The sequence below is a fragment of the Eptesicus fuscus genome, chromosome 8 (genome assembly GCF_027574615.1).
Source record: "Eptesicus fuscus isolate TK198812 chromosome 8, DD_ASM_mEF_20220401, whole genome shotgun sequence".
Taxonomy (NCBI): domain Eukaryota; kingdom Metazoa; phylum Chordata; class Mammalia; order Chiroptera; family Vespertilionidae; genus Eptesicus; species Eptesicus fuscus.
In genome coordinates, this window is record NC_072480.1 from 95,312,863 (window position 1) to 95,336,411 (window position 23,549).

At 45.4% G+C, this 23,549-nt stretch overlaps 1 protein-coding gene and 1 pseudogene across 1 annotated transcript in view; one reads left to right on the forward strand and one right to left on the reverse strand.

Moving 5' to 3' along the window:
• Positions 1-20,255, reverse strand: part of FAM149A (family with sequence similarity 149 member A) — a 40,856-nt gene extending 20,601 nt beyond the window's left edge. The window contains exons 1-5 of the mRNA XM_054720270.1: positions 19,992-20,255; positions 19,547-19,932; positions 7,134-7,244; positions 6,030-6,174; positions 1,578-1,720 (exon numbers count right to left, since the gene is read on the reverse strand). Of these exons, the coding sequence (XP_054576245.1) occupies positions 1,578-1,720; positions 6,030-6,174; positions 7,134-7,244; positions 19,547-19,932; positions 19,992-20,255 (1,049 nt within the window). The remainder of the gene's footprint in view (positions 1-1,577; positions 1,721-6,029; positions 6,175-7,133; positions 7,245-19,546; positions 19,933-19,991) is intronic.
• Positions 1-23,549, forward strand: part of LOC103295476 (plasma kallikrein-like) — a 218,455-nt pseudogene that overhangs the window by 142,994 nt on the left and 51,912 nt on the right.

Sequence of the window (23,549 nt, forward strand, 5' to 3'; positions counted from 1 at the left end):
AAGTCATATAAAATACTATTCTGAAGGAACGTGTATGAAACAATAAGGAACATACTGGGACATGGGAAGTATCCTGGCATCACTGAAAACCACAGGCTTAAAGGGACAGGCCAGACTGTCCTTGCCACTGGCAGACTTGAGGCCAAGTGCTCAGGCGTCTAGGCCACTGACTCAACTTGTTTGATTGTGTAGGCAGGACAGAATGAGAACAGTCACCTAGAGATAAAGTCTATCAGATCCTTACATCTACGGCACTGGTTTTCAACCGTTTTCCTCTCATAGCACACGTAAACTAATTACTAAAATTCTGTGGCACATCAAAAAATATATATATATTTTGCCACATGAATTTTTAAAACATGTCATACCTGCCTGTTTAGCCAGGGACACTAACTCCTTTTCCCTTAGATTGTCAAATAAAAAAAATGACAATAGCCAGTACAACAATAGCCATCACTTGTGAATGGTTCAAAATTACACTTATTTTTATTGTCGTATCAACAAAAAATATATGTTTGGTGTGCCACAGAATTTTAGTAATTAGTTTACATGTGCCATGAGAGGGAAAAGTTTGAAAACACTGATGGCGGGTAATGCAAGCACACAGTTCTCTATAAATGTTAACTAAATCTACGTAATGAATAGAAATCTATAAATATGTAGACTTGGCTTATGTTCCTGGCAATTGTTTCTTCTTCTATCCTCCCCTCCTTCATTTTTTATCTTAACGATGTGAGTTAACAGAGACAGGAGCAGCTCTGAGTTCCTGACACATTGGTAGGCTCCCCAGGCCTAGAAAAGTCAGCACCCACAAGTAATCGCTAAGGGACCTATTGCATTCTCTGAGGCGGGAGGCTTACAGAGGACTAAAAGAAAAGATAAAAGCCTACCTAGTCAAGAATTTTTTAAAGGTACCTGGTGGATGTCACCAGAAGATCTGCTGATATCTGCATGAATATTGCCATTGACCTCTCCAGACACAATACAGAGGACCTTCGGAGAACCTATATGGATTGCCCCCTACAAGGAACAGAGGACCTTCGGAGAACCTATATGGATTGCCCCCGAAGTAGTTTGGCTGAGTTATTGAAAGAAAAAAACACTTCCCTTTATATCCAATCTAGAGTCTCCATCTTGGATATAAAAACAACAAGTGATCCTTCCTACATAAGGAATCTTGGTGCAATGGTAAGGTTCATCTATCTAATCATTCAGCAAATAATTACTTTGTCCCCCCTCCACCCCCGAGCTGTGCCCTACTTTCAGTACTGAGGACACACACGTGTTGCTCACATCCTAGTGAGCATGGAGGTAAAGGTTGACCTACCATCTTGCATTTGTTCTGAGGATGAGCTAACGGTGCTTCTCAGACATTAAAGTGAACTTGAGTATAGGGATGTCTCAGTCGTTGCCCAGCCGCCATCCCAAAAGATGCCATATCTCAGTAAAGGGCACGTGTTCTGGATACATATTTTGACCAGGCAAGTGTTTCAATCAAAATGTCCTCATTGTGTTAAACAAGTCCGGAGTGGGGTTCCCAAACCCACTGTGGTGAATTACTATGAATGACCCCCTACCTCAGATGGATGGATCGTCTCGCCCACTCGCTGCACTCAGCCATGAGGTTCTGGGTCTGTGGGCTCACTTTCCCTTCGAATAACATCTCCTCGACCTCCCAGAATAGCTGCTGTACTTTCTGTGCACTGGCTTTGTCAAACTCCTAAAACAGAAATGCACATTTGGTTACAAGACTGAAAGTTGTAGACATAACGGCTTCATAATCCATGATGCTAACATGCTTAAAGCACTCATTCTGACAAGATCGAAATAAGTGGATTTTGTGGTCAGACACACCAGTGCTGTAATTTTCAGTCTTCTGATAAATTGCATTCCACTCTGACCCACAGTTTTTGTAACTATTAAGTAGAGGTCATCTACTACATGAGTTATGAGACATATTTGAGATTTTACATAGATATAGTGATAGGTATAGGTATACATAATGACACAGATCTTAATATAGATACTTACACACACACACACACACACACACATATACACATATGTGTGTATATATATGTATGTATATATATATATATATACATTATATATACATACACACACACACACACACACACACACTAGAGGCCCAGTGCATGGATTTGTGCACCAGTGGGGTCCCTCAGCCTGGCCTGTGCCCTCTCACAATCCGGGACCCCTCAGGGGATGTTGGACTGCCTGTGGGGATCGGGCCGAAACTGGCAGTCTGACATCCCCTGAGGGATGTAGTAGTGCACCAAGTGGCAGGCAGCCGGGGAGGAGCCCAAGCCAACTGCTCCCACTCATCCTGGCCCTGCTGCGTCTGCTGCCACCTCCGCTAGGTAGGGCTGTGGCGGAGGTGGGAGAGGCTCAAGCCGCTGCAGCTGCAGCTGCGCTCACCAGCCATGAGCCTGGTGTCTGGCGCCCGTCAGCTGAGTGGTGCTCCTGCTGTGGAGTGCACTGACCACCAGGGGGCAGCTCCTGCATTGAGCATCTGCCTTCTGGTGGTCAGTGCGCATCATAGCAACCAAACGGTTGACTGGTCAAACAGTTGACTGGTCACTTAGGGTTTTATTTATATAGATGCACACACACATACACACGCACACACACACACGTGTATAAATATGCAGACATATGTCTCTCATATGGTTGGGTGAGACCACATCTAAGCATATCTGCAAAGTTCAGACTATTTCTTTCACTGAAAAGGAAAACGGCTTTTATAGAAAGGGCCATTCAGATTCTTTCAATCAATGGAAAAAAAAATCCTGAAGCATGATTATTAGGGTGAGGCCAGAGTATTAATTTTTCCTGCCGGACCTAAAGAGGTTCTTGGACTGTGGCTACAGTGAAATGTGGATAAGGAAACCTTTCAGCCTTTCTACGTGTTCTCGACGGTTGGGAGGCAACAGTCCTACAGCCCTCAGGTCAAGGAGGAGAATGTGAACATTACCAGAATTAGGAGAACCTACACTGAGCAGGCAGCCTCCAGAGCAAACACCTGGTTATCTTTTCTTCCAGGGATGTGTGAACCTGAAATCTAATCCACAACTCAGAGCAACAAAGTGCATATTCAGTCTGACATACCTGATCCAAATGGTATACTCAGGTTGATTTTCATAGAATGCTAGTCAATATTTTCTGTGTTACTTCTTTCCTCCAGTTGATAATAAACTAGATTCCCAGGTTGCAAGGGAGTTGAATTCTCTTTTAAAATGCAAATAAGGCCCTGACCGGTTTGGCTCAGTGGATAGAGCGTCGGCCTGTGGAGTGAAAGGTCCCAGGTTCGATTCCGGTCAAGGGTTGCGGGCACATCCCCAGTGGGGAGTGTGCAGGAGGCAGCTGATCGACGTTTCTCTCACATTGATGTTTATAACTCTCTCTCCCTCTCCCTTCCTCTCTGTAAAAAATCAATAAAATATATTTTAAAATGCAAATAAGGAGAAACTCAATAATAACATATGCCTCTTAGGAGGGAATTGCCTGGGTGCGGCCTGGGAGAGGGCTTACTTTCCATTTTCTCTCGATTGCATTTGGCTGCTTTTGCAAATATTCTCTATCAAAAAATAAATAAAGGTGTTTAAAAGCAACTGTAGGTTCTGGAGTGATGTTCCTCCTATCTAATAAGGAGGGAATATGCTAACTGACTGCCATGACCTCAAAGATGGCAGTGCCCACATCCACAAGATGGCAGCGCCCAGTCCCCTCAGCCCCGCTGGGGTGGCAGGGGCACAGCAAGGCCGGGCCTGCCCCTAGTCTCCCAGTCCCCTCAGGCCCCCAGCCACCCAGGGCCAGACCAAGGCACAGGCAAGCCTCAGATGGCAGCTGCCCAGCCACCCAGGGCTGGCCCGAGGTGCAAGCAAGCCTCAGATGGCAGCTGCCCAGCCGCCCAGGGCCGGACCAAGGCACAGGCAAGCCTCAGATGCAGCTGCCCAGCTGCCCAGGGCCGGCCTGAGGTGCAGGCAAGCCTCAGATGGCAGCTGCCCAGCCACCCAGGGCTGGCCCGAGGTGCAAGCAAGCCTCAGATGGCAGCTGCCCAGCTGCCCAGGGCCGGCCTGAGGTGCAGGCAAGCCTCAGATGGCAGCTGCCCAGCCGCTCAGGGCCGCCCAAGGTTCAGGTAACCAGGGCCAGCCAAGGCTTGCGCTGCCAGCAGTGGCAGCAGCAGAGGTGTGATGGGGCCATCGCCTTCCCTGGATCGTTGGGTTGCCTCCTGCCCCTGAGGGCTCCCAGACTGTGAGAGGGGGTAGGCTGGGCTGAGGGACCCCTCCTCCAGAGCATGAATTTTCATGCACTGGGTCTCTAGTTCTATAAATGAAAGCCATAAGAGTCTCTCTGGATAATTACATGAAAATCCAGAATTTGGTCAGTGTGAAGCCATGACTCTCAGCCTTCTTCCCATCTGTACACTCATGAGCAGAGTGCGAGTGGGGGTGGCAGGGAGTGGGCATGAGGTGGGGGCTGCTTATCAGAAGTGAGAGTCACACCTTTGAAGAGGTCCTGAGTGACTCAGAGCTGACTCCCTCCCAGCGTCCCCTCCTACACTTTGGAAATCGCAGCTGTAAGATGGTAGGAGGAAGACGGGCAAGTGGAGAACTGCTCTTAAAGAGAGCAAAGAAAAACACAACACAAGAAAGTGCAAGAGTTAGAACACCCAAGGGCTACAGTGGAGGCTCCCAGTCACAAGGGCTTCACAAAAGGCCGTGCCCGGGATGCTCAGGGGCACTTGGGGGCGAAGGGGGCAGGAGGCTGTGCAATCGGCAGAGCACCCAACAGAGCTGCAGACTAAAAGCTTGCCTGGCTCCAAACCCCACTCCCCAAAATGACAAACATAAGGTCAAAGTTAACGGTTTCCACAGGAGTTAGAAGGTGAAAGTAAAACATCTGCTTAGAAATCCTCTAACCATGGTGACTTTTTAGTTTTTACTTCACCCAAATTTTCCTCTTGAGTTCCTACTGTCAGCGTCTGTCCTGAATTTCCCGCCATAGATCTCATATAAGAAATTAAATGTAACACCCCCAGAGGGAGGGGAAGGAAGTAGAAAAAAACAAAACTATTAATAGCTGAGGCTTTGAGTTATGGGAATATAAGTGATTTTTTGTTTTTCCTTATATGTTCTGTATTTTTAAGATTTTATGTGTGACACAGAAATGATTTTATATGTATGGCTATGTATGTGTATAATAGGTAATGCTTTTAAAATTGGTAAAAAGATATTTTTAAAAATAAGAAAGCAGCCCTAGCCGGTTTGGCTCATTGGATAGAGCGTTGGCCTGCAGCCTTCATCCTGGGTTCGATTCCGGTCAAAGGTACATGCCCGGGTTGTGGGCTTGATCCCCAGTTTGGGGGGGGGGGGTGTGTGCAGGAGGCAGCCAATCAATGATTCTCTCTCATCACTGATGTTTCTATCTCACTCTCCCTCCCCTTCTTCTCTGAAATCAACAAAAATATATTTTTAAAAAATAATAAGAAGAAAGCAGCACTGCCTGGTGTGGCTCAGTTGGTTGAGTGTCATCCTATGCACTGGTTCAATTCCCTGTCAGGACACATGCCCTAGTTGCAGGCTCCATCCCCAGTAGGGGGCGTGCAGGAGGTAGACAATCAATGGTTCTTCTCTCTCGCAGATATTTCTCTCTCTCTCTCCCTCTCTATTCCTCTCTCTCTCAAGTCAATAAAAACATGAAGGAGAGAGAGAGAGAGAGCCCTAGCCGGTTTTGCTCAGTGGATAGAGCATCATCCTTTGGACTGAAGGGTCCCTGTGTTTGATTCCTGTCAAGGGCACATACCCGGGTTGCGCCTCAGTAGGGGGTGTGCAGGAGGCAGCTAATCAATGATTCTCTCTCATCATTGATGTTTCTATTTCCCTCTCCCTTCCTCTCTGAAATCAATAAAAATGTATATAAAAAATAAAAATAATTTAAAAAATAAGAAAGCAACTCTTCTTTATACATTGTAATCATGCACTTATCCAAAGTATTCTGAGACATACTTCATCTCTCCATGAGCAAATGGAGCTCCTTTCGGTAGATACACCCGTGGTCGAGTTCGAACTCTGCGTCCCAGACCTGGACCAAGAGCTGTGGGCTTCTGTGGGTGTGGGGCTTCCACTGGATGAAAACGGTGACACGGACTCACTGCAGGAACAAATGGAGGCAACATAAATAATACTAGAGAATAATACTAGAGGCCCGGTGCACGAAATTCATGCATTCGGGGGGGGGGGGGGGGGCGTCCCTCAGTCCGGCCTGTGCCCTCTCGCAGTTTGGGAGCCCTCGGGGGGAGCAGGCCTAAGCCATCATTTGGACATCCTTAGAACTGCAGGCTTCTGGCTGAGCAGCACTCCCCTTGTGGGAGCGCATTGACCACCAGAGGGCAACTCCTGCATTGAGTGTCTGCCTCCTGGTGGTCAGTGAGCATCACAGTGACCGGTCATTCTGCTGTCGGGCTGAAACTGGCTCTTTGACATCCCCCAAGGGGTTCCGGATTGCGAAAGGGCACAGGCCAGGCCGAGAGACCTCACTGGTGCATGACTGGGGCCGGGGAGGGACCTTGGGAGGGCTCAAGGGCGTGTCTGGCTCATCTCGCTCAGTACCAATGGGTCGGACCCCAGCAGCAAGCTAACCTACTGGTTGGAGCGTCTGCCCCCTAGTGGTCAGTACACATCATAGCAACTGGTCAACCAGTCGACTGTCTGCCCCTTGGTGGTCAGTGCATGTCATAGCAAGCAGTTGAGCGGCCTTAGCATATCATTAGCATATTACGCTTTGATTGGTTGAACGGCCAACTGGACGATTGGACACTTAGCATATTAGGCTTTTATTATATAGGATTTCCTGGGAAGAGGATAGGCTGGAAACTGGCTTTATTTCTCTGAGCCACTTCCTCTTTCTTTCTTTAAATTCATTGGCTAATTTCACAGCACACAGAATTTTCAAATACTGATGCAATGTAACATTTCACTAATTTTAGTTTTATATGAAAATAAAACTGCTTCTTTTAGAAATTCACGGCCAATCTTCAATTTTGTTTCCCATGTTCATTATGGGCATGTTTTGGTTTTGCAATCAGAAGTATTTCATAGATTAATCCTTACCAGGTATATTTATCAATGGCTTTCTGCACATTACTTGTAAAGTGTGTAGGTAAAGGATCTTTGCTTTTTACAGAAAAATTGTGTTTCCCAGATCCTTCTGACAGTCCTCTCCTGAAAAATAAAATAAAATATTAAAAGTATTTCTAACATAATAATATAATTTTATTCATTAAGACTTTTAAAATTTCCCTTTGTATAAAGTTGCTCCCTCCCTCCTGCCATGTCCCCCTATACCCACACATGTGCACACACATAGCCATCCAATGTGAATGAATCAACATTATGTTTATTTTTTTGTCAGATCAGCAAAAAACCTACCATATTTTTCGGCGTATAAGATGACTTTTTAACCCAGAAAAATCTTCTCAAAAGTCGGGGGTCTTATATGCCAAAAAATACGGTACATGTATCCCCAGCAAGCCACTGTCTCAGTGCTGGAGCTGAGAGTGAGTACTGTATTTTCTGGCATATAAGACCCCCGACTTTTGAGAAGATTTTCCTGGGTTAAAAAGTCGTCTTATACGCTGGAAAATACGGTATTTTTGGTTGTGCAGCAGAATTTCAGTAACTAGTTTATGTGTGCCATGAGATGAAAAAGGCTGAAAATTGCTGCACTTTATAGATAGATCAGGTTGATCTTGCTCACTGCTATTATTATTAGCAAATGCTACCCTATGAAAATGTTCTTGTTAACTTGCACCTCCCACAACATTTCTTAGTATGCATCTCTCTTTTTGTTTTTATTTCTTTAAACTTTTAAAATTTTTCAATTACAGTTGACATTCAGTATTATATTAGTTTCAGGTGTACAGCATAGTGGTTAGACATTTATATACCTTACGAAGTGATCCCCTGACATTTCAAGTACCCACCTGGCACCATACATACTTATTACAATATTATTGACTATATTCCCTGTGCTATACCTAACACCCATGAATTTAGACTTAACCCCTTCACCTTCCTCACCCACCGCTCCAACCCACCTCCCATCTGGCAACCATCAGCTTGTTCTCTGCATCTGTGATTCTGTTTCTCTTTTGTTTGTTTACTTTGCTCTTTAGATTAAACATATAAGTGAAATCATATGGAATTTGTCTTTTTCTCTCTGACTTATTTCACTTTGCATAATACCCTTTAGGGCCATCCATGTTTTTGTAAATGGGAAGATTTCTCTTTTTTATGGCCAAGTATTCTACTAGTCCTAATATATAAAAATCCAGGGGCCGTCATGACCTAAACAACTGGAAATATGACCAAACAGCAGGCTGCAGGCATGAGGCCCAGAAAGAGAGGCAGAGTCTGATCTGCAGCTGCCATGGAAGCTGTGGATCAGGCCCAGAGAGAGAGGCAAAGCCTGATCAGCAGCTGTTGCGAGGCTGCAGATTAGGCCCTGAGAGAGAGTGGGGCCATTCTGATTTCCCAAAGGAGGCAATGCCAGCCTAGGAGGTGGAGCTTTTGACTCTGACTGGCATAGAAACCAACCGATCAGAACCTAATCTGGGCCTACGCGAGTCTATTTTGAAGAAGTGGCATTAGAACACTCAAGGGGCCAAAGAGCCGCATGTGGCTCAAGAGCCGTGGTTTGCCGACCACTGAGATAGGATATAGATATATTCCACACCATCTTTATCCACTCCTCTATGGGTGGGCACTTATGTTGCTTAAGCTCTCTTTTAATACCTGTCTTTTTATTATGATGATCTTGACACTTTATTAGCTTTCTTTAACTGTAGCACCTAAACCAATGCCTGTCAGGAAATGTTGCCCTGTTTCTTAAAAAACAAATCAATAGGCAGAGATTCAATCAGTGCCTCTAAAGAGTATGTTTTTGCTCTCGGATTACTCTGAATGGTCATGCTTAAATCAAAAGATTACACTGTGACCAGACTCAAAAATATTCTTCAAATTACAGACATTTCTGGAACTATTTTAACCTTTATAAAGAAAGAAAATTCACAGTAGTTGATATCTCCAAAAAAAATGGAGATTACAACAGAATGGAGTCCCTCCTGCACTCATTTAGCTTCTCTTGCTCCTACTTAGCATCTCCTCTCCTTTTGTGCATCTTGAAAACGCATACCCATTTGTTTTTGTTTCCAACTAAATAATTTCTTCTTCCAGAATATTCACCCTTTTCCTGAGGTCATGGGGTGGGGTGGGAGGAGTGGGAAGAAGGAAGTTAAAACTAAGAAAATTATTTACAAAATGGGAGAACTAGTTTCCCTCCTCACATGACACCATATCCTTGCCAAGAGGCCACTCCTGCTCACTTCAAAGTGAAGTGAGACCACGAGGTCTCCAAGACAGGGGTGCTGGCCAGCTATGGGGGTGGGGGTGGGGATTACTAGAAAATGGACGCCTTGAAACGATTTTCAGACCATTTCTCCAACTTTTTCTCCTCTGCTCTTCCCCGCGTCTTCAAAGTCTCTGGACTTCTGTGGGACTCCTTGAACTTCCAAGTTCAGTGTAATGGCTCATACATTTGACCACAGAATTCAGGAGAATTCGGAAGAGGAACTTGAGCCCATCCACTCAATGACTGCCCAAGGTCACAAGGACGACAGGGATGGAGCTGGTCTCTCCACGGACCACAGGTTACTGACATTGTAAACTAAAAACAGAATCTGCAAACGTTTACCTTTTGTTTTTCTTTTTATGTCTTGTTTTGCGTCATTGGTTTCTCTGTCTTCCAGTCATGCAGTATTGTACTGTTGTTTCATGCAATATACTGAACATCTTTAATTCCCTGTAAACTATCAACTCCTACATCAGCCCTACAGTCTAGGAAAATGTGCACAACTTACAGGATTTGTCCTACAAATACTTGAACGTGGTGGAACATTTAAGCTTTTATTACATACCACGTAGACATGTAACACAGCTCTACCCTAGTTCCTTATATTTTAGAGATGAAAAACGTCAGCTTCGTGGGTACATTTAGGGCTGCTCATTTGCAGACAGGACCTACTTTGGGGTGTAAACCGAAGTGCAACAACGGAACCGCAGTGTATTAGTTTGTTGATGTATCAAAGTTAAGGCTGAGTCCCAGTCTCCATGAGCCACTCCATTCTAGTTGTCAAGGAAATGACTGGATCATCTGCTTTTACTTTGAAGAAGCTGCCTCCCGATAGCCCACAAACCAGTGCCTGTAGAAATTCAAGTATTCAACAGTCATGGCAGCTTCAATGTTGTATTCCTGTTCAAAGGGGTTGTCTGAAATGAGCCCTGTATCTGCATGGGCTGAAATGCAGGGTGATTTTCTGGAATGAACTGGCCTTCGCGAACCTGCCCCTCCCTGTAAAACACTCAGGCTGTCCTGACTTAACACAGGAACCTGCTGGAAGTAACCTGGGCGGGGGATGGCAGGAGAAGTCAAATCAGGTGTCATGGCCGCTTCTAGGAGCCAGTGAGCGACTTCCCCTGGCCGGCCCGCGCGATGTCAGCACGAGAATTTCAGGAATGGATGCAAGGAAGCAGAAGCGATGGAGTCCAGCTTTGCAGGCAGCAGGGAAAATCACGCACATTGCACAAACATATCACCCGGCAGAGTTCACCCCTTCCCTTCCCAGACCAGGACTCACCCAATCACGATCAGCCCCAGGCCTGCGCTCGCGTCTCCCGGCCCCGGCCCCGCGCCTCCAGGCCTGGGCGCCCCGGCGCGCCCACACCCCGCGCGGACCCCCTGCAGGCGGCGGGCCCCGCGTCCCCGCGCCCCCGGGACCTCGGCTCCCCGCCCGCCCAGCGCTGCGCCCCCCGCCCGGCTGACCCCGCACATGCGGCCGAGTCGCGTCCGGGAACCGCGAGCCTCCAGCGGCGCGGCCACGGGTGCTCCGGTCCCGGGCGGCGCGGCCCACGGGCGAGGCGGCTCGCCGGGCGCGCAGGAGGCTCCCCCCGCCAGACCCGGAGGCCCCGCCGGGGCCGGATTCCTGTGCGGCGGGGCGACACCTCCGGCCCCTGCGCGCACCCTTTCCCTCCTCCTCCCCGGTCGCCGCGCCGGAGGTCGGGTTGGACCCGGTGGCGGGTCCCCAGCTCCCCCTCTTCCCAAACCTGGGCGGGCTCCCCGCCCCCATCCGCCGGCTCCCCGCCCTCCCCGCCTCCCCCTTTCCCAGGACCCTGACCTCCGGGAGAGCACGCGGTTCCCCTTCCCGCCGCCAGAGGCCAGATTGCACCTTCCCGGGACCTGGGCTTTGGCTGAAGGTCGCTCAGCCTCTTGGCACCAGCTCCAGGGGCCACTCCTGGCCTCCAGGGAGCAAGGGCTGGCCTTCCCGCTCCCCTTGTCTGGGTGGGAAGGTCTGTCCAGACAAGTGTTTGCCATCCATCTATAAGTATATATATCTCTCTCTCTACAAATCTATCAGGAAGGATAAAGATGTGCTGTAGACCTGGGTATAGATGCATCTTACTGGTTCCAGTTCTCTGGAGAACCCTGACTAATACGTTGGTGAAACTGGAATGAAATATAGAGTTCAGTTAATAATAATGCATCACTGTTGGTTCATTAATTGTGACAAATGTACCATAATAACATGAAATGTTGCTAATAGGAAGCAACTTTTCTGTACATTTAAAACTATTCTAAAATTAAAAACTTCTATTTTAAAATTGAACTCCTCTATACATTTAAGTAGTTATGAGTGACTACTTTACAAGAAGACCAATAAAACAATGTTGTGTTTATTCATTTTAATGTGAATAATATAATAAGCTTAGAAAATGCTAGTAAACTATGAAGTTCACAGCTTATGTGATATTATAGAGAAATATAGAATTAATATGTGATTTAAAATAAAAAAATTAAAAATATTACCTAGGTAGCAAAATTTATAAGGGCATTATTTTTAAATGATTAAAAGAAATGTCAATGGTTATATCTTCTAAATAATAACATAAACTTGCTTTATATGAATTTTTTTTAGGACAGCCTATGTAAAGCAACATACAACTACAGGGTATTCCCAAAAATGTATACACACACTTTAAATAATTATAAAAGCAGTGTTTGTTAAAATACATTTTATTTTCAAAATGTAATAGAACCAGCTGCTAAAGTGTGTGTACATTTTTGGGGACACCCTGTATGTATTGGACTGGATTAACATTTTCTGCGATACTGCTACATCTCCACTAGATGTCAGTGTTTCCCATCTTTTGTCACTGAAAGCCATGTCAGATGGATTTTAATGTGTTTTTGTTGCTATTTGCAAAATGTAGGATGTAGCGAAAATTCATTTCAGTGCAGATGTAGAATCCTGGTTAGATAGGAAATCACTTTTGCAGCGAGCAATATCTAGTGTGCTCAGCCAACAGAAAGCGTCCAGATGCTGACACGCACCACGGATGAATGCTCTCACTCCTGCAGGCATACAGGGTCCCAGAACCACATACCTTACTTCTCAACTCACAACCGCCTGAAAGGTGGCTCCTTTTTTGTACAGGAAAGCAACATTAAGTAAGCTACCAAGGGCAAACACTTTTATATAGATCTGTTCAGTCTGACTTCAAAAGCTTACCCTTTTTAAGATTCATCTCAGATCTTATTTGCAGATTTCTGCTCAAATTCCTTTTTCCTAAGATGTTCTATGACCATCTATAGTCGATTTATCAAATATCCTATATAATAAAAGGCTAATACGCAAATAGACTGAACAGCGGAACAACTGAACAACCGGTCGCTATGATGTGCGTTGACCACCAGGGAATGCGCGCAGAACATGGGCATCGGCAGCAGGCGGCAGAGCGCAGAACATGGCCAAGGGGGGGCGCTGGTCGCTGTCATCCGGGCAAGCCTCTGGTGGTTACTGAAAATTCTTTGCTCCCACGGGCCATGGTCCCACCCGGCTTTCACACCTGCTGCTGGCCCTCGACACCAGTCCCGATTGCTCAGCACCATCAGCGAGTGTGAGTGGCGGCTGCCGGCCCTAATTGTCTCTAAGGGCTTCTCCACCTCCCCCTACTCCTGAGGGGCGATCAGGGCAGCAGCTGCCACTTGCACCCACTGACAGTGCCAGCCCCACTCGCACCCGCTGCTGGCACCGGCCCCAATCGTTCAGCACTGTCAGCGGGTGCAAGCGGGGCCGACACTGTCAGCACGTGGGAGTGGCAGTGGTGGGAGCAGGGCTGCTGCCTGACAGGGGACTGGGGTCCGCAGCAGGAGGGGCCGGGTGGGGGTCCGGAGGTTGGGTGGAGACTTGCCCCTGTGCCCACCGCAGCCTTATGGCCCACAGTTCCTTTCAAGGTGCACGAATTTGTGCACTGGGCCCTTCGTGTTCTATAACAATATTCGCTAACATTTCTTTAATACTTGCCATATCCTAGGCCGTTCTAAGCACTGACATATATGTTAGTGCATTTAAGCTTCACAATTATTCTTTGAAGGGGGAAAGACTGTTAGTAGCATTCTACAGATTTGTGAACTGAGGCACAGAGAAGTTGATGGTTTGGCAGAGCCACAGTCTAGCTTAGGCCGTTGGTGACAGACCTTACACCATACTTCTATGTAGGGCACCCCCTGCAAAGCCCCTGCCAAAAACACCAAGAAGCTAAAGCTCACTAAATTTAGCAAAGAAAAAAAATTAGTTTTAAACTTTAGAGGAATGCTGTATCTAAAAAGAGATAGCAGAAGGAAAAATTATTAGATTTTTAATATGAAGAGTAAATACTTAGAGTCCTAAGTAATCTATGTGGTCTACAGCTTATATAAAATTGTAGAAGGATAAAGAATTAGTATATTATTCAAAACAAAACACCTATATTGCTTATTTAGAAACCTAACAACTTCAAAATGAGTGCTGAAAAATATCTGGGACAATAATTATTAGGTGATATCATAGGAAATTGCCAGTAGTATACTGTTTTGAACTAGAAAACAGAAACTTTATGTTACCATCTTACACCTTGAATAAATGGGCTCAATAACATTTGTTAACATCCAATATTTTTTCTCACTTTTAAGCATTTACTTTATGATACATTTATCAGTAGAAAGTGAAAGAAGGAATATATACCTATAATAATAAAAGTGTAATATGATAATTAGACCAGACAGCCGAACGGCCTTCCAGACGTCCCTCTGGACAAAGCCACAGTGGCGGGGACCAAGGCAGAGGTGGTTAGGGGCGATCAGGCAGGCAGGTGAGTGGTTAGGAACAATCAGGCAGGCAGGTGAGTGGTTAGGGGCGATCAGGCAGTCAGGCAGAGTGGTTAGGGGTGATCAGGCAGGCAGGCAAGCAGTTAGGAGCCAGCAGTCCTGGATTGCGAGAGGGATGTCTGACTGCCAGTTTAGGCCCGATCCCTGCAGGATCGAGCCTAAACTGGCAGTCTGACATCCCTCGAGCGGTCCCAGATTGCAAGAGGGTGCAGGCTGGGCTGAAGAACACCCCCCCATGTACGAATTTTGTGCACCAGGCCTCTAGTAATTAAATAAAAACCCACAAACAATCCAAAAATTGTTTTATAAATATTTTTATAAAGAATTTATCAGGCTTTCAAAGTAAAAACAGCCCCTAATTCTATTCTATGAAGAGTTCAATTTCCTAAACTGCAACATCAAAATAGTAAAATTTTCCCCAAAAAATGTTTTTTAATATTTGATTTCATTTATTCTTTTAATTAGTAGAGCAGAAAACAAAGACCTTGTAATAACTGATTGATCAGTATAATGTGTCAATTTCATTATATGGGTTAAAGTCTGCTAGGTCTAATATTATAAAAGCTACACTAGATTCCTTTACAGTAGAATTTTCACTTCATCCATACATTTATATTCAACCTTTCTGTATTCTTACGTTTAAACTGTGTCATTGATAACCAATATAAAGTTGTTGCTTACAGCTTACATTCAGAGGAGATTAAATTTGTCTCTACAGCAGACTGGGCTGGGAGCTCTAGGCATCCAAATCACCCTAATCCAATAAAAAATTAAGACGATTTCAATCTGGGGTTAGGTCTCTCTTAGACTGGTCTATTTCCATCTCATCCTAACTCCTTGTGTGTGTGTGTGTGTGTGTGTGTGTGTGTGTGTGTGTGGCGGCGGGGTGGTGTTCTGCTCATTGCCTTCTTTTCTAGTTAACACTCAGGTGGTGGTTGGTCTCAAACTATCTAGTCTGCCATTGCTGGAAATAAAAGTAAGGAAAGTTTTGTAGTGAAATATTTTACAATGTGTGATATAAGTCACCATTGATCTCCCAAGAAAATTTTTAATAAAATATACATTCCCCCTCAATGCTTTTAATGCAAGAATAACTCACTAATGCTTTCTGGTAAAAATAGGGTTGCATCCTGCTTCGTGGTCAGTCTGAGACAAAAACAGGTTTCCAACAGGAACAAGTATATGGATTAAGAGTGTATTTGGAATGGGAGTACAGGCACACACACGAGATGCTCAGCTCAAAGTGTCTCATAATTTAGCTGGCTTGAACTGGCAACAAATTCTAACAATGGAACTTAGGTTGAGCAAGGTCAGCTACTGTCTCTGCTTTGCATAAAAAGGTGGTTTCATAACAAAAGACAAGAAAGGGACACATATTTGCTATTACATAACTTTTTGAAATCTCATTGTAGGAAATTCAAGTTAGTGATTAATTTAGAAATGGTCACTTTAATGAATCTTTAAAACAAATACCTTGTTAGATTGTTTTAGATCATCAAAATCACATCATTTATGTTAGAAAGCAATAAGCAAGAGAGATACTAATTGTTAAATGTTATGTGAAATAAATATACTCATTGGATGAACATAATATAAGGGCCTGGCAAGGACTACAGTTGTAAATATTTAATTATAAGGCGTCTTCTAAAGACACTTTAAAGTGAAATGTCTAATGTGCAAGTATATTCTTTCCTCTTGCAAGGGCCATAGCTAATTCCTTATGCTTCATTTTTTTTTTCTCTAGTAAAACATGTTTGCTCATTACTGCCTTACTAGAATGAATAAAATATTTGATTTGCTATTAAATAATAAACTAGAGTTGGCTAAACCAATGCTTTATTTTAAATAAGTCATGCTTTTTATGCTAAAATTCATTTGTTATCTGTACTTCAAGTGGATAAAATTAAGCTTTAAATTTGGTTTTATCGGTATTAATAGGAATATTATTCTGAGGAAGTTAGTTTTAGGTTACATATTTATCATAATTTTTATTTTTCAAATGTATTTTAATTGGAAAGAGTACAATTTTTTAGAGTAGGTCTGCTACAGGAAAAATACCACCAACTACCTTAGAAGTAGGTTTTACTTTTCATTACCGTCTTAAACAATTTGTTAAAAACCAAACTGCTTGGTTACACATATTGTGGATAATATACTGCCTGCATTTGCTTCTTACATTTCCCACAGATTAGCCAAGTGAAATTAGACCAACTGTTTTCCTTTCTGATCCTCCACTTCTTCATCTGTAGAATGAAATAACATTCCTAACTTGTATGTTTGGGGGATTCATGATAATGTCTACAGATGCATGCAGCATCTGGCACCTAGTAGATATGGAAAAGCCAGCTCTTATTTTAAATGCTAAGAAGCTTAGATTTGTATAATACATATTTCAGCAATGCTCATGTCAGTCAATGAAATGTGATTACAAACCTGTCAAATTTAATATGTAAAACAAAAGTCTGACTGAGGTAGGCCTTTTCTTGAGACTGTCAGCTTCTTTATAATATACCAGTGGCCCAGTGCACAAAAATCGTGCATGGGGGGAGGTTGTCCCTCAGCCCAGCCTATACCCTCTCCAATCCGGGACCCCTCAGGTGATGTCCAACTGCCAGCAGTCAGACATCCCTCTTGCAATCCAAGACCACTGGATCCTAACCACTCACCTGCCTGCCTGCCTAATGCCCTCAACTGCCCTTGGCTGCCAGCCTGGTGCCCCCCAACTGCACTCCCCTGCTGCCATCTTGTGATGGCCATCTTGTGACTACATGGGGGTGGCCATCTTGTGACCACATGATGTGATGGTCAATTTGCATATTGCCTCTTTATTATATAGGTTATTGTTATGCAATATATACTAGTTATATTAGTTTCAAGTGTACAATATAGTGATTTGACACTTTTATACTTTACAATGTGGTCACCCCGCTAATTCTAGTAATCACCTGTCACCATGAAAACTTATCACAATATTATTGACTATATTCCCCTTCCCTTTTCTCCCCCATCCCCCATCTCTCCTCTGGCGACTATTATTTTGTTCTCTGTTTCTATGAGTCTGTTTTTGTTTTGTTTTAACTTTTTTTTTAGATGTCACATATAAGTAAAACCATACGGTATTTGCCTTTGTCTATCTGACTTATTTCACTTAGCATAATACCCTCTAGGTTCATCCATACCCTAAAATTTATGTGGAACTACAAAAAGTCCTCAAAGAGCCAAAGCAATCTTGAGACAGAAGATCATAGTTGGAGGTGTCATGCACCTACCTCTACTTTAACCACCTCCCCTCTCCAGGTCTCTGGGCTTTAGAAAACTAAATATACCATTTCAACATGAAGCAAGCTAATGATTAGTTGCAGCTATCCGCAAACTGGCAGGCAAGGTGTCAGTTGTATAATTTAAATCCACTGTTGAATGATATTTGTTTATTCAATGTTATAAATAGCCACCCCAGAAATCCGAGAGGGAAAAAATATACTGCAATATGCAAAAGTCTGTAGAGTCTGTAGTATTTCCCCTTTGTATACTTTCTAATTAAAAAATGAATGAAGTATGAAAGAAAGGGAATATGGATATTTGTACATGTAAATAAAATAACAAAAACCTGCTGTACGCAGGGGGCTGGCTGATGTCCTACAGAGAGTACAAGTTCATTACCAGAAAAATTCTTGAATGTACATATCTGTGCACATTACTTCTCACAGCAATTATCTACAATTCTTTGTCTGCATTTTTAGTAAAAGCAATACATTTGCTAATGCAAAATAGTCACTTCTATCCGTAATGCCAAATACAGTGGTATTTAAAAGTATCTACTAAAAGTGTGTAGATAATACAAACATGGACTGAAATGCCCAACTGTGGACAGTGACCCCAGTTCTCTCACTGGTCACACTGATGTGTTTCCAGTTCCTCTTTGTTAAAAGCACTAGGACTCGAGTTTAAGATCAGTGTGTAGATCTGTTTGCTCATAAAACTTTAATTGCATAAATATTAAGGACCAGTAGCCGATAACAAAGGTCTAATTCCTCACCTGTATGTAACCTAGCCACTTATCCAAATGCAATCGATTTTCTTTAAGAAAAAAAAAATCAGTCGATTCATGCATTTCATACTGCAATATTTTAAATGAAAAGAAAAAACTTATTTAACTGCTTGTTTTAGAACTGAGGTAAATGTCATGCAGTTTTGTAAAAATGTAATCATTTAAATTGTGAATAGGTTAGAATCAGTCTTAATGCAAAAGTTCTCCAGGTAATTTATTTTTGGTGGAGGTGGGTGTGGATGTGTGTGGGAGGAGTCAGGGATGGTGGGGTTGGGGTGGGGGAGGGTTCTTTGCTAGCAGATCTGACTCTTCTTCCTTCACCAGATCATAAGGCAGAAATCTCCATTCAGGAATGGCCCTGGTGTATGCCTTTAACCATTTCACTATTCTCTTGTAGGATTCAGAGAGCTGAATACTTTTGCACCCACTTAACTTCATTAAAAAAATTAAATTCACCTGAATTCTAAAATGTACACTTTATAAGAAGAGTGTTTTCATTCCTGCTCATGGTGATGAAAGAACCTGTGTGCCTGTGAGTGTGTGTGTGTGTGTGTGTGTGTGTGCGTGTGTTTTGAGGGAAATGTCCTCCAGTTCCCAGCTAAATGGTTGTCAGCTTTTCCCGGGAACCTGAGGGCACTTTGCAAAGCCCCAGGAGCTCTAAGGTAGACATCAGAGGTGTCCTGGGCATGGCAAGTGCCCTGGGTGCCAGATGATGTTATACATATGCAAATTAACCGGATGTTGCATGGGGAAAACCCATCCCACTTGGGATAAGAATTGGGGCTGATCCTTGAAAAGTAGGGAGGCATCATTTCTTCAAATGGTAGCTGCCCTGCACGCCTGCCATGTTCTGCATTAGAGGCAGGGACCTGAGCTCTTCTCAGAGTCCTGGGGGAAACCAGGCTGTCAGACAACCCCCAAGGCTGAGTCAGAAGTGGCACCAACTCCCCTCCAAGCCCCCTTCATGTCCACTCCGCCCTCTGGTGAACAGCAGAGGGCTGTCTGGGGGAGAGCTGAGCAAAAGCCTGACCAGCGGGTTTAAAAAGAACAAAAATGCACCGAATTAGGACCCGGAAATGGTCAGGGAGTCGGCCCAGGGGAGTTGGTGGAAGTCCTGGCCAACAGCACAGTGTTGTAAGCGGGCCCAGCAGCGGCTGCTGCAGACAGAGGGGAGGGGTCTCATGGAGGGACAGCCCGGACCCTGCAGCTACTCACGCGTGTCCGGCCTCCTCCGAGTCGCTGTCCGAGGCCCACTCCTCGCCGATGCCCGGCAGGGTGGAGAAGAGGGTCCTGGGGCCCGGCCCGGGGGGCATCCAAGCGCTGGGCTCTGGGTCTCCGGGGCCACGCTGGCGGGGGTTCCGTGGGCTCCAGGCTGAACTGCTGCTACCCACTGCGCCCCGGATGGATGGCAGCGCCGCCCAGACCCCGCCGGGGACCGGGGTCGACCGCGCCCCCGCCCCCAGAAGCTCCGGGGAGCTCTGGGCTCTGCGGCCACCGCCAGACGGGGCCCGGGGCAGGTCCTGGGGCAGGTCCTGGGGCAGGTCCTGGGGCAGGTCCTGGGCAGGTCCTGCGGCGGGGACTGGACTTTGCTTGCTCTGGGGCTACTGGGCAGGGACAAGGGGGTCCCTACTGCTTCTGAGGCGCGGCTGGCGACCCAGACCCTGGGGTAGGAGGCGGTGAGCGGAGGGTGGGGCGCGGCGGGCGCCCCCCGCGGGGTGCAGGGGGAGTCGGGCGCCAAGGCGGGGAGGAGGCGCAGGGTGGGGGCCGTGCTCAGCGCTGTGCCCGCCGGCCCCGCGCTGGCAGCGCCTTCCAATTTGCTGGAGTTCACAGCCGGGGAGGGCACCGCCGGGGACGCCGGGGTCGCAGTCGAGGTCTTGAAGATTTTGGAAAAGAGAGACCCGAGGTCCAACACGGCGACCTTCATGGCTCCGACTTGGAAATGCTGTCCTCGCTGCTGCTGGAGCCTCAAGACCACGGGGAGCCGGGCTGCGGGGCTCCATCCACCCCTGCTCACAAGGATCCGGAGGAGGCGGCCCGGGCGGGGCGGGGATCCTGGGGTTCCCGTTTGCCTGGGTGCGCTCTAGTGCGCTCCCCAGGAAAAGGAGCTTCTCTGGGCGTTCAGCCCCGAAGCCCTGGAGACCCCCTTTCCGACGCCCAGATGGCTCGCGGGGCTGAGGCTGCGGGGGCAGCGGCACCCTCTGTCCCTCTCTGGTCTGGTGCCCTGAGACCCCCAGCGCCCAGGTGCGCGGCTGCCAGCGCCCCCGCGGGCTGAGGGTGCGGATGGGGCCTCTGGTGGCAGAGTTACCCCATGGGCCTCCAGGACGCGCAGGCGGTTGCTAAGCTAAACAAAAACCCTCCTATCTCCCTGCTAATTGGGCCTGGACTGCAGCTCCTGCAGCTCAGGGCCGTGTCCACAACAGGTACCCAGGCTCCCCTCCTGGATACCTGCCTTAAAGGAACACTGTCCAATTTCCCCATCACCCTTGGAGCTTCCCCCCACTGGCCAGGCTCTGGGCTGAGGGCCAGGAACTTGAACAGAGGGAGATAACCCTGCTTCCAAAGGGGCTGGAACCATCTAGTCTGACAAGACCAACTGTGCCAGGGCAGGGCGGCCAGCTCTCTGGCAGCAGGGAAGGCTGGTAAACAAACACCTGTTCTCAGGTGAGGGGACTTGAAACAGCAGTGCCCACTCCTCCCCCTTCAGGGCCAGGTTCAAAGTGTGCCACTAAAAATGACACAGCGGGTGCCTCACCCAAGAACTTGGAAATAAGATGGGGCCTGACAGCTGAACTAGTAACAGCCGCATACAGTGTATGTGGCTAACACCCAACCGAGTGGACCAAGAGATTTAATAACTAAAATGTTTCAGAACTTGAACGATAATCAGATCGATTCGATACAAACTCAAACGCAGATATGAGCAGTAAGAGTTTCTTATTACATGGAATACTGTTGGAATCTACCCATTGTCTAAGGCAGGGGTCCTCAAACTTCTTAAACAGGGGCCAGTTCACTGTCCCTCAGAGAGAAGGAGGGGAGTCGGAGAGTGCTGCGCACATTCCACACATGCACACTGTGGGCCCGGGATGAGTCGGCTGCTAAGCAGGACAGGCAGTGGCGGCAAAAACACCCAGCTGGCCGGATAAATGTCCTGGGTGGGCCGCATGTGGCCCGTGAGCCGTAGTTTGAGGACCCCTGGTGTATGCTATCAGGAAAGTATAAACAAGGATCCCGGAATGCTGGTGGACCTTGAGCTTTGGCAAGGACCAAAGCTATGCACATATTATTTAGTCAAGATAATGGTGGCTCAAGCAATTTCCTAACCAAATAGTCTCAAAGTAAATCTTTACTAGTATTTACTGACTTTTAAGATAGTCTGCCTGCTAGTTGAATTGCCTGCATAACTAAGAGCAATATGTGTATCTAAAATTGAATAAAATATTGGCAGGGCCTGGGCAATAGTGAAGCCTTTCTTCTTCAGAAAGACTCTCCACCTGGCCCCCTGTTTCCAAATTCATATTTGTTGTCTAGTCTTGTCATTTGCCTGCAGCCCTTCTTCAGGTTCTGAACCCAGGCCATGCAGGACGTGGCTTCTCACATCTGGTGCCTCAAACAAAGGACATCTGGAGAATGTTTGCTGGAGCTGAAAACGAAGTTCACCAGATAGGTGGAGAAGAAATCACTGAAAAGGTGGGAAAAATTCTCCACGTGCAAAGCCCACACTAGCTGCAGAAATTTCAAACTGTAAGTAGGGTGGGAATGTCTTTTGCCAGGCTAATGGAGCAGAATTTGGTTAAAAAGGAAGAAACTTTATTGTAGACTTTTGGTTTGCATGTTCAAGGATAAAGGGATTAAAGTGTCAGAAGGCATTCTCTTACAGTTTTTGCATATTATTATAGAACATAATACTTGGTTTCCTGAAGAGGGTACATTAGATGTTGAATGTTGGAAAAGTGTATGTCAGAAGTTGAAAAAAGCAGCAGGGGAAAAGCTTGCCTCCAAATTGTTTCTACTTGTGGAACATGGTATTGCATTTGCTAGAGCCTTTTAGAGAGGCAAAGGAGGATAAACCTCCTCACCCGCAACCGCCACTCCTAAAGAGGAGCAGAAAGAAAAATTGGAGGAATGGCCATCATGGCCCCCTCCATCTCCATGTCCTAATCCTGAAACATTTAATTCGCTGCTAATAGAATCACCTATGCAAAGAGCTATCTGAGAAGATTAAAGGACATGACAGTGGCAGCGAGACTTGCTTTTCTTATTATAAAGGTAACTGACCCACATTTCCCAAATCAGATAATAAAACAGTGACTTATAGAATCAGGTAAATTATATGCAAAAAGCTTATGAGCAAATTAGACTTTGTGGAAAAACAGGACATTAAAAAAAAAAAAAAAAAAAGAATGTAGGCAACCAAAAAGGACACAAGGTGGCACTCAGGGGAAAGCATAAGCATTCTGCCTCCCAATTCAATCAACGCAGATTCAACCTCTTTAAAATTCCTTAGAAAAAGAGAAGTAATTAAAATATTACTAGATCTTTTAGTGATCCTGTAACATGGACACCCACACTCTAGAGTGTTATTAAAAGTCTCATTTTTGCCATGTTTTTATTTCCAAGTTCATCATTTAAAATTTAGACAAATGAGACATTTCTCAGAATTTAGGGATGCATCTAGGATTTCTGTACTCATAAAGAGAAAAGCAAGCTTAAGAAAATGCGAACACCCCACCTGATTTTGGGTGATTACTTGAGCCCCAATCTCTTCACGGATACTACAGAATAAACCCAAGACTGCTTTTTCTTTAAAAGATGGCAAAAATGACACAAGAAAATATACAGGCTGTATTTGGGCAATAGGATTAATGTTTCCATAATAATGGTAATTTTTAATAATAATGTACCACATTCTAAAGTTGCCTCTCAAATCTTGGAAGCACTCCTATTTCTATAAAATAAAAAAAGTAATACTTTATCATTAAAGGCACTGAAAGTCAGTAAGTTATCTCTGTTACAAAATTTGCCAAAAGAAAATGCCTTAGATAGTAATTAGCTTTAAAATCTCAAAGTTGTTAAAACATAAATAAATAGATATAACTAAATGAAGAATTTGTGGTAAAGCTTCTCAGTAATAATTATAAACATATTAATGATAAAAATCCAGTCGCGTTTCTCCCTGTAAAAGCAGAGAACCTGGCGGCAGCAGCAACCTTAAAAT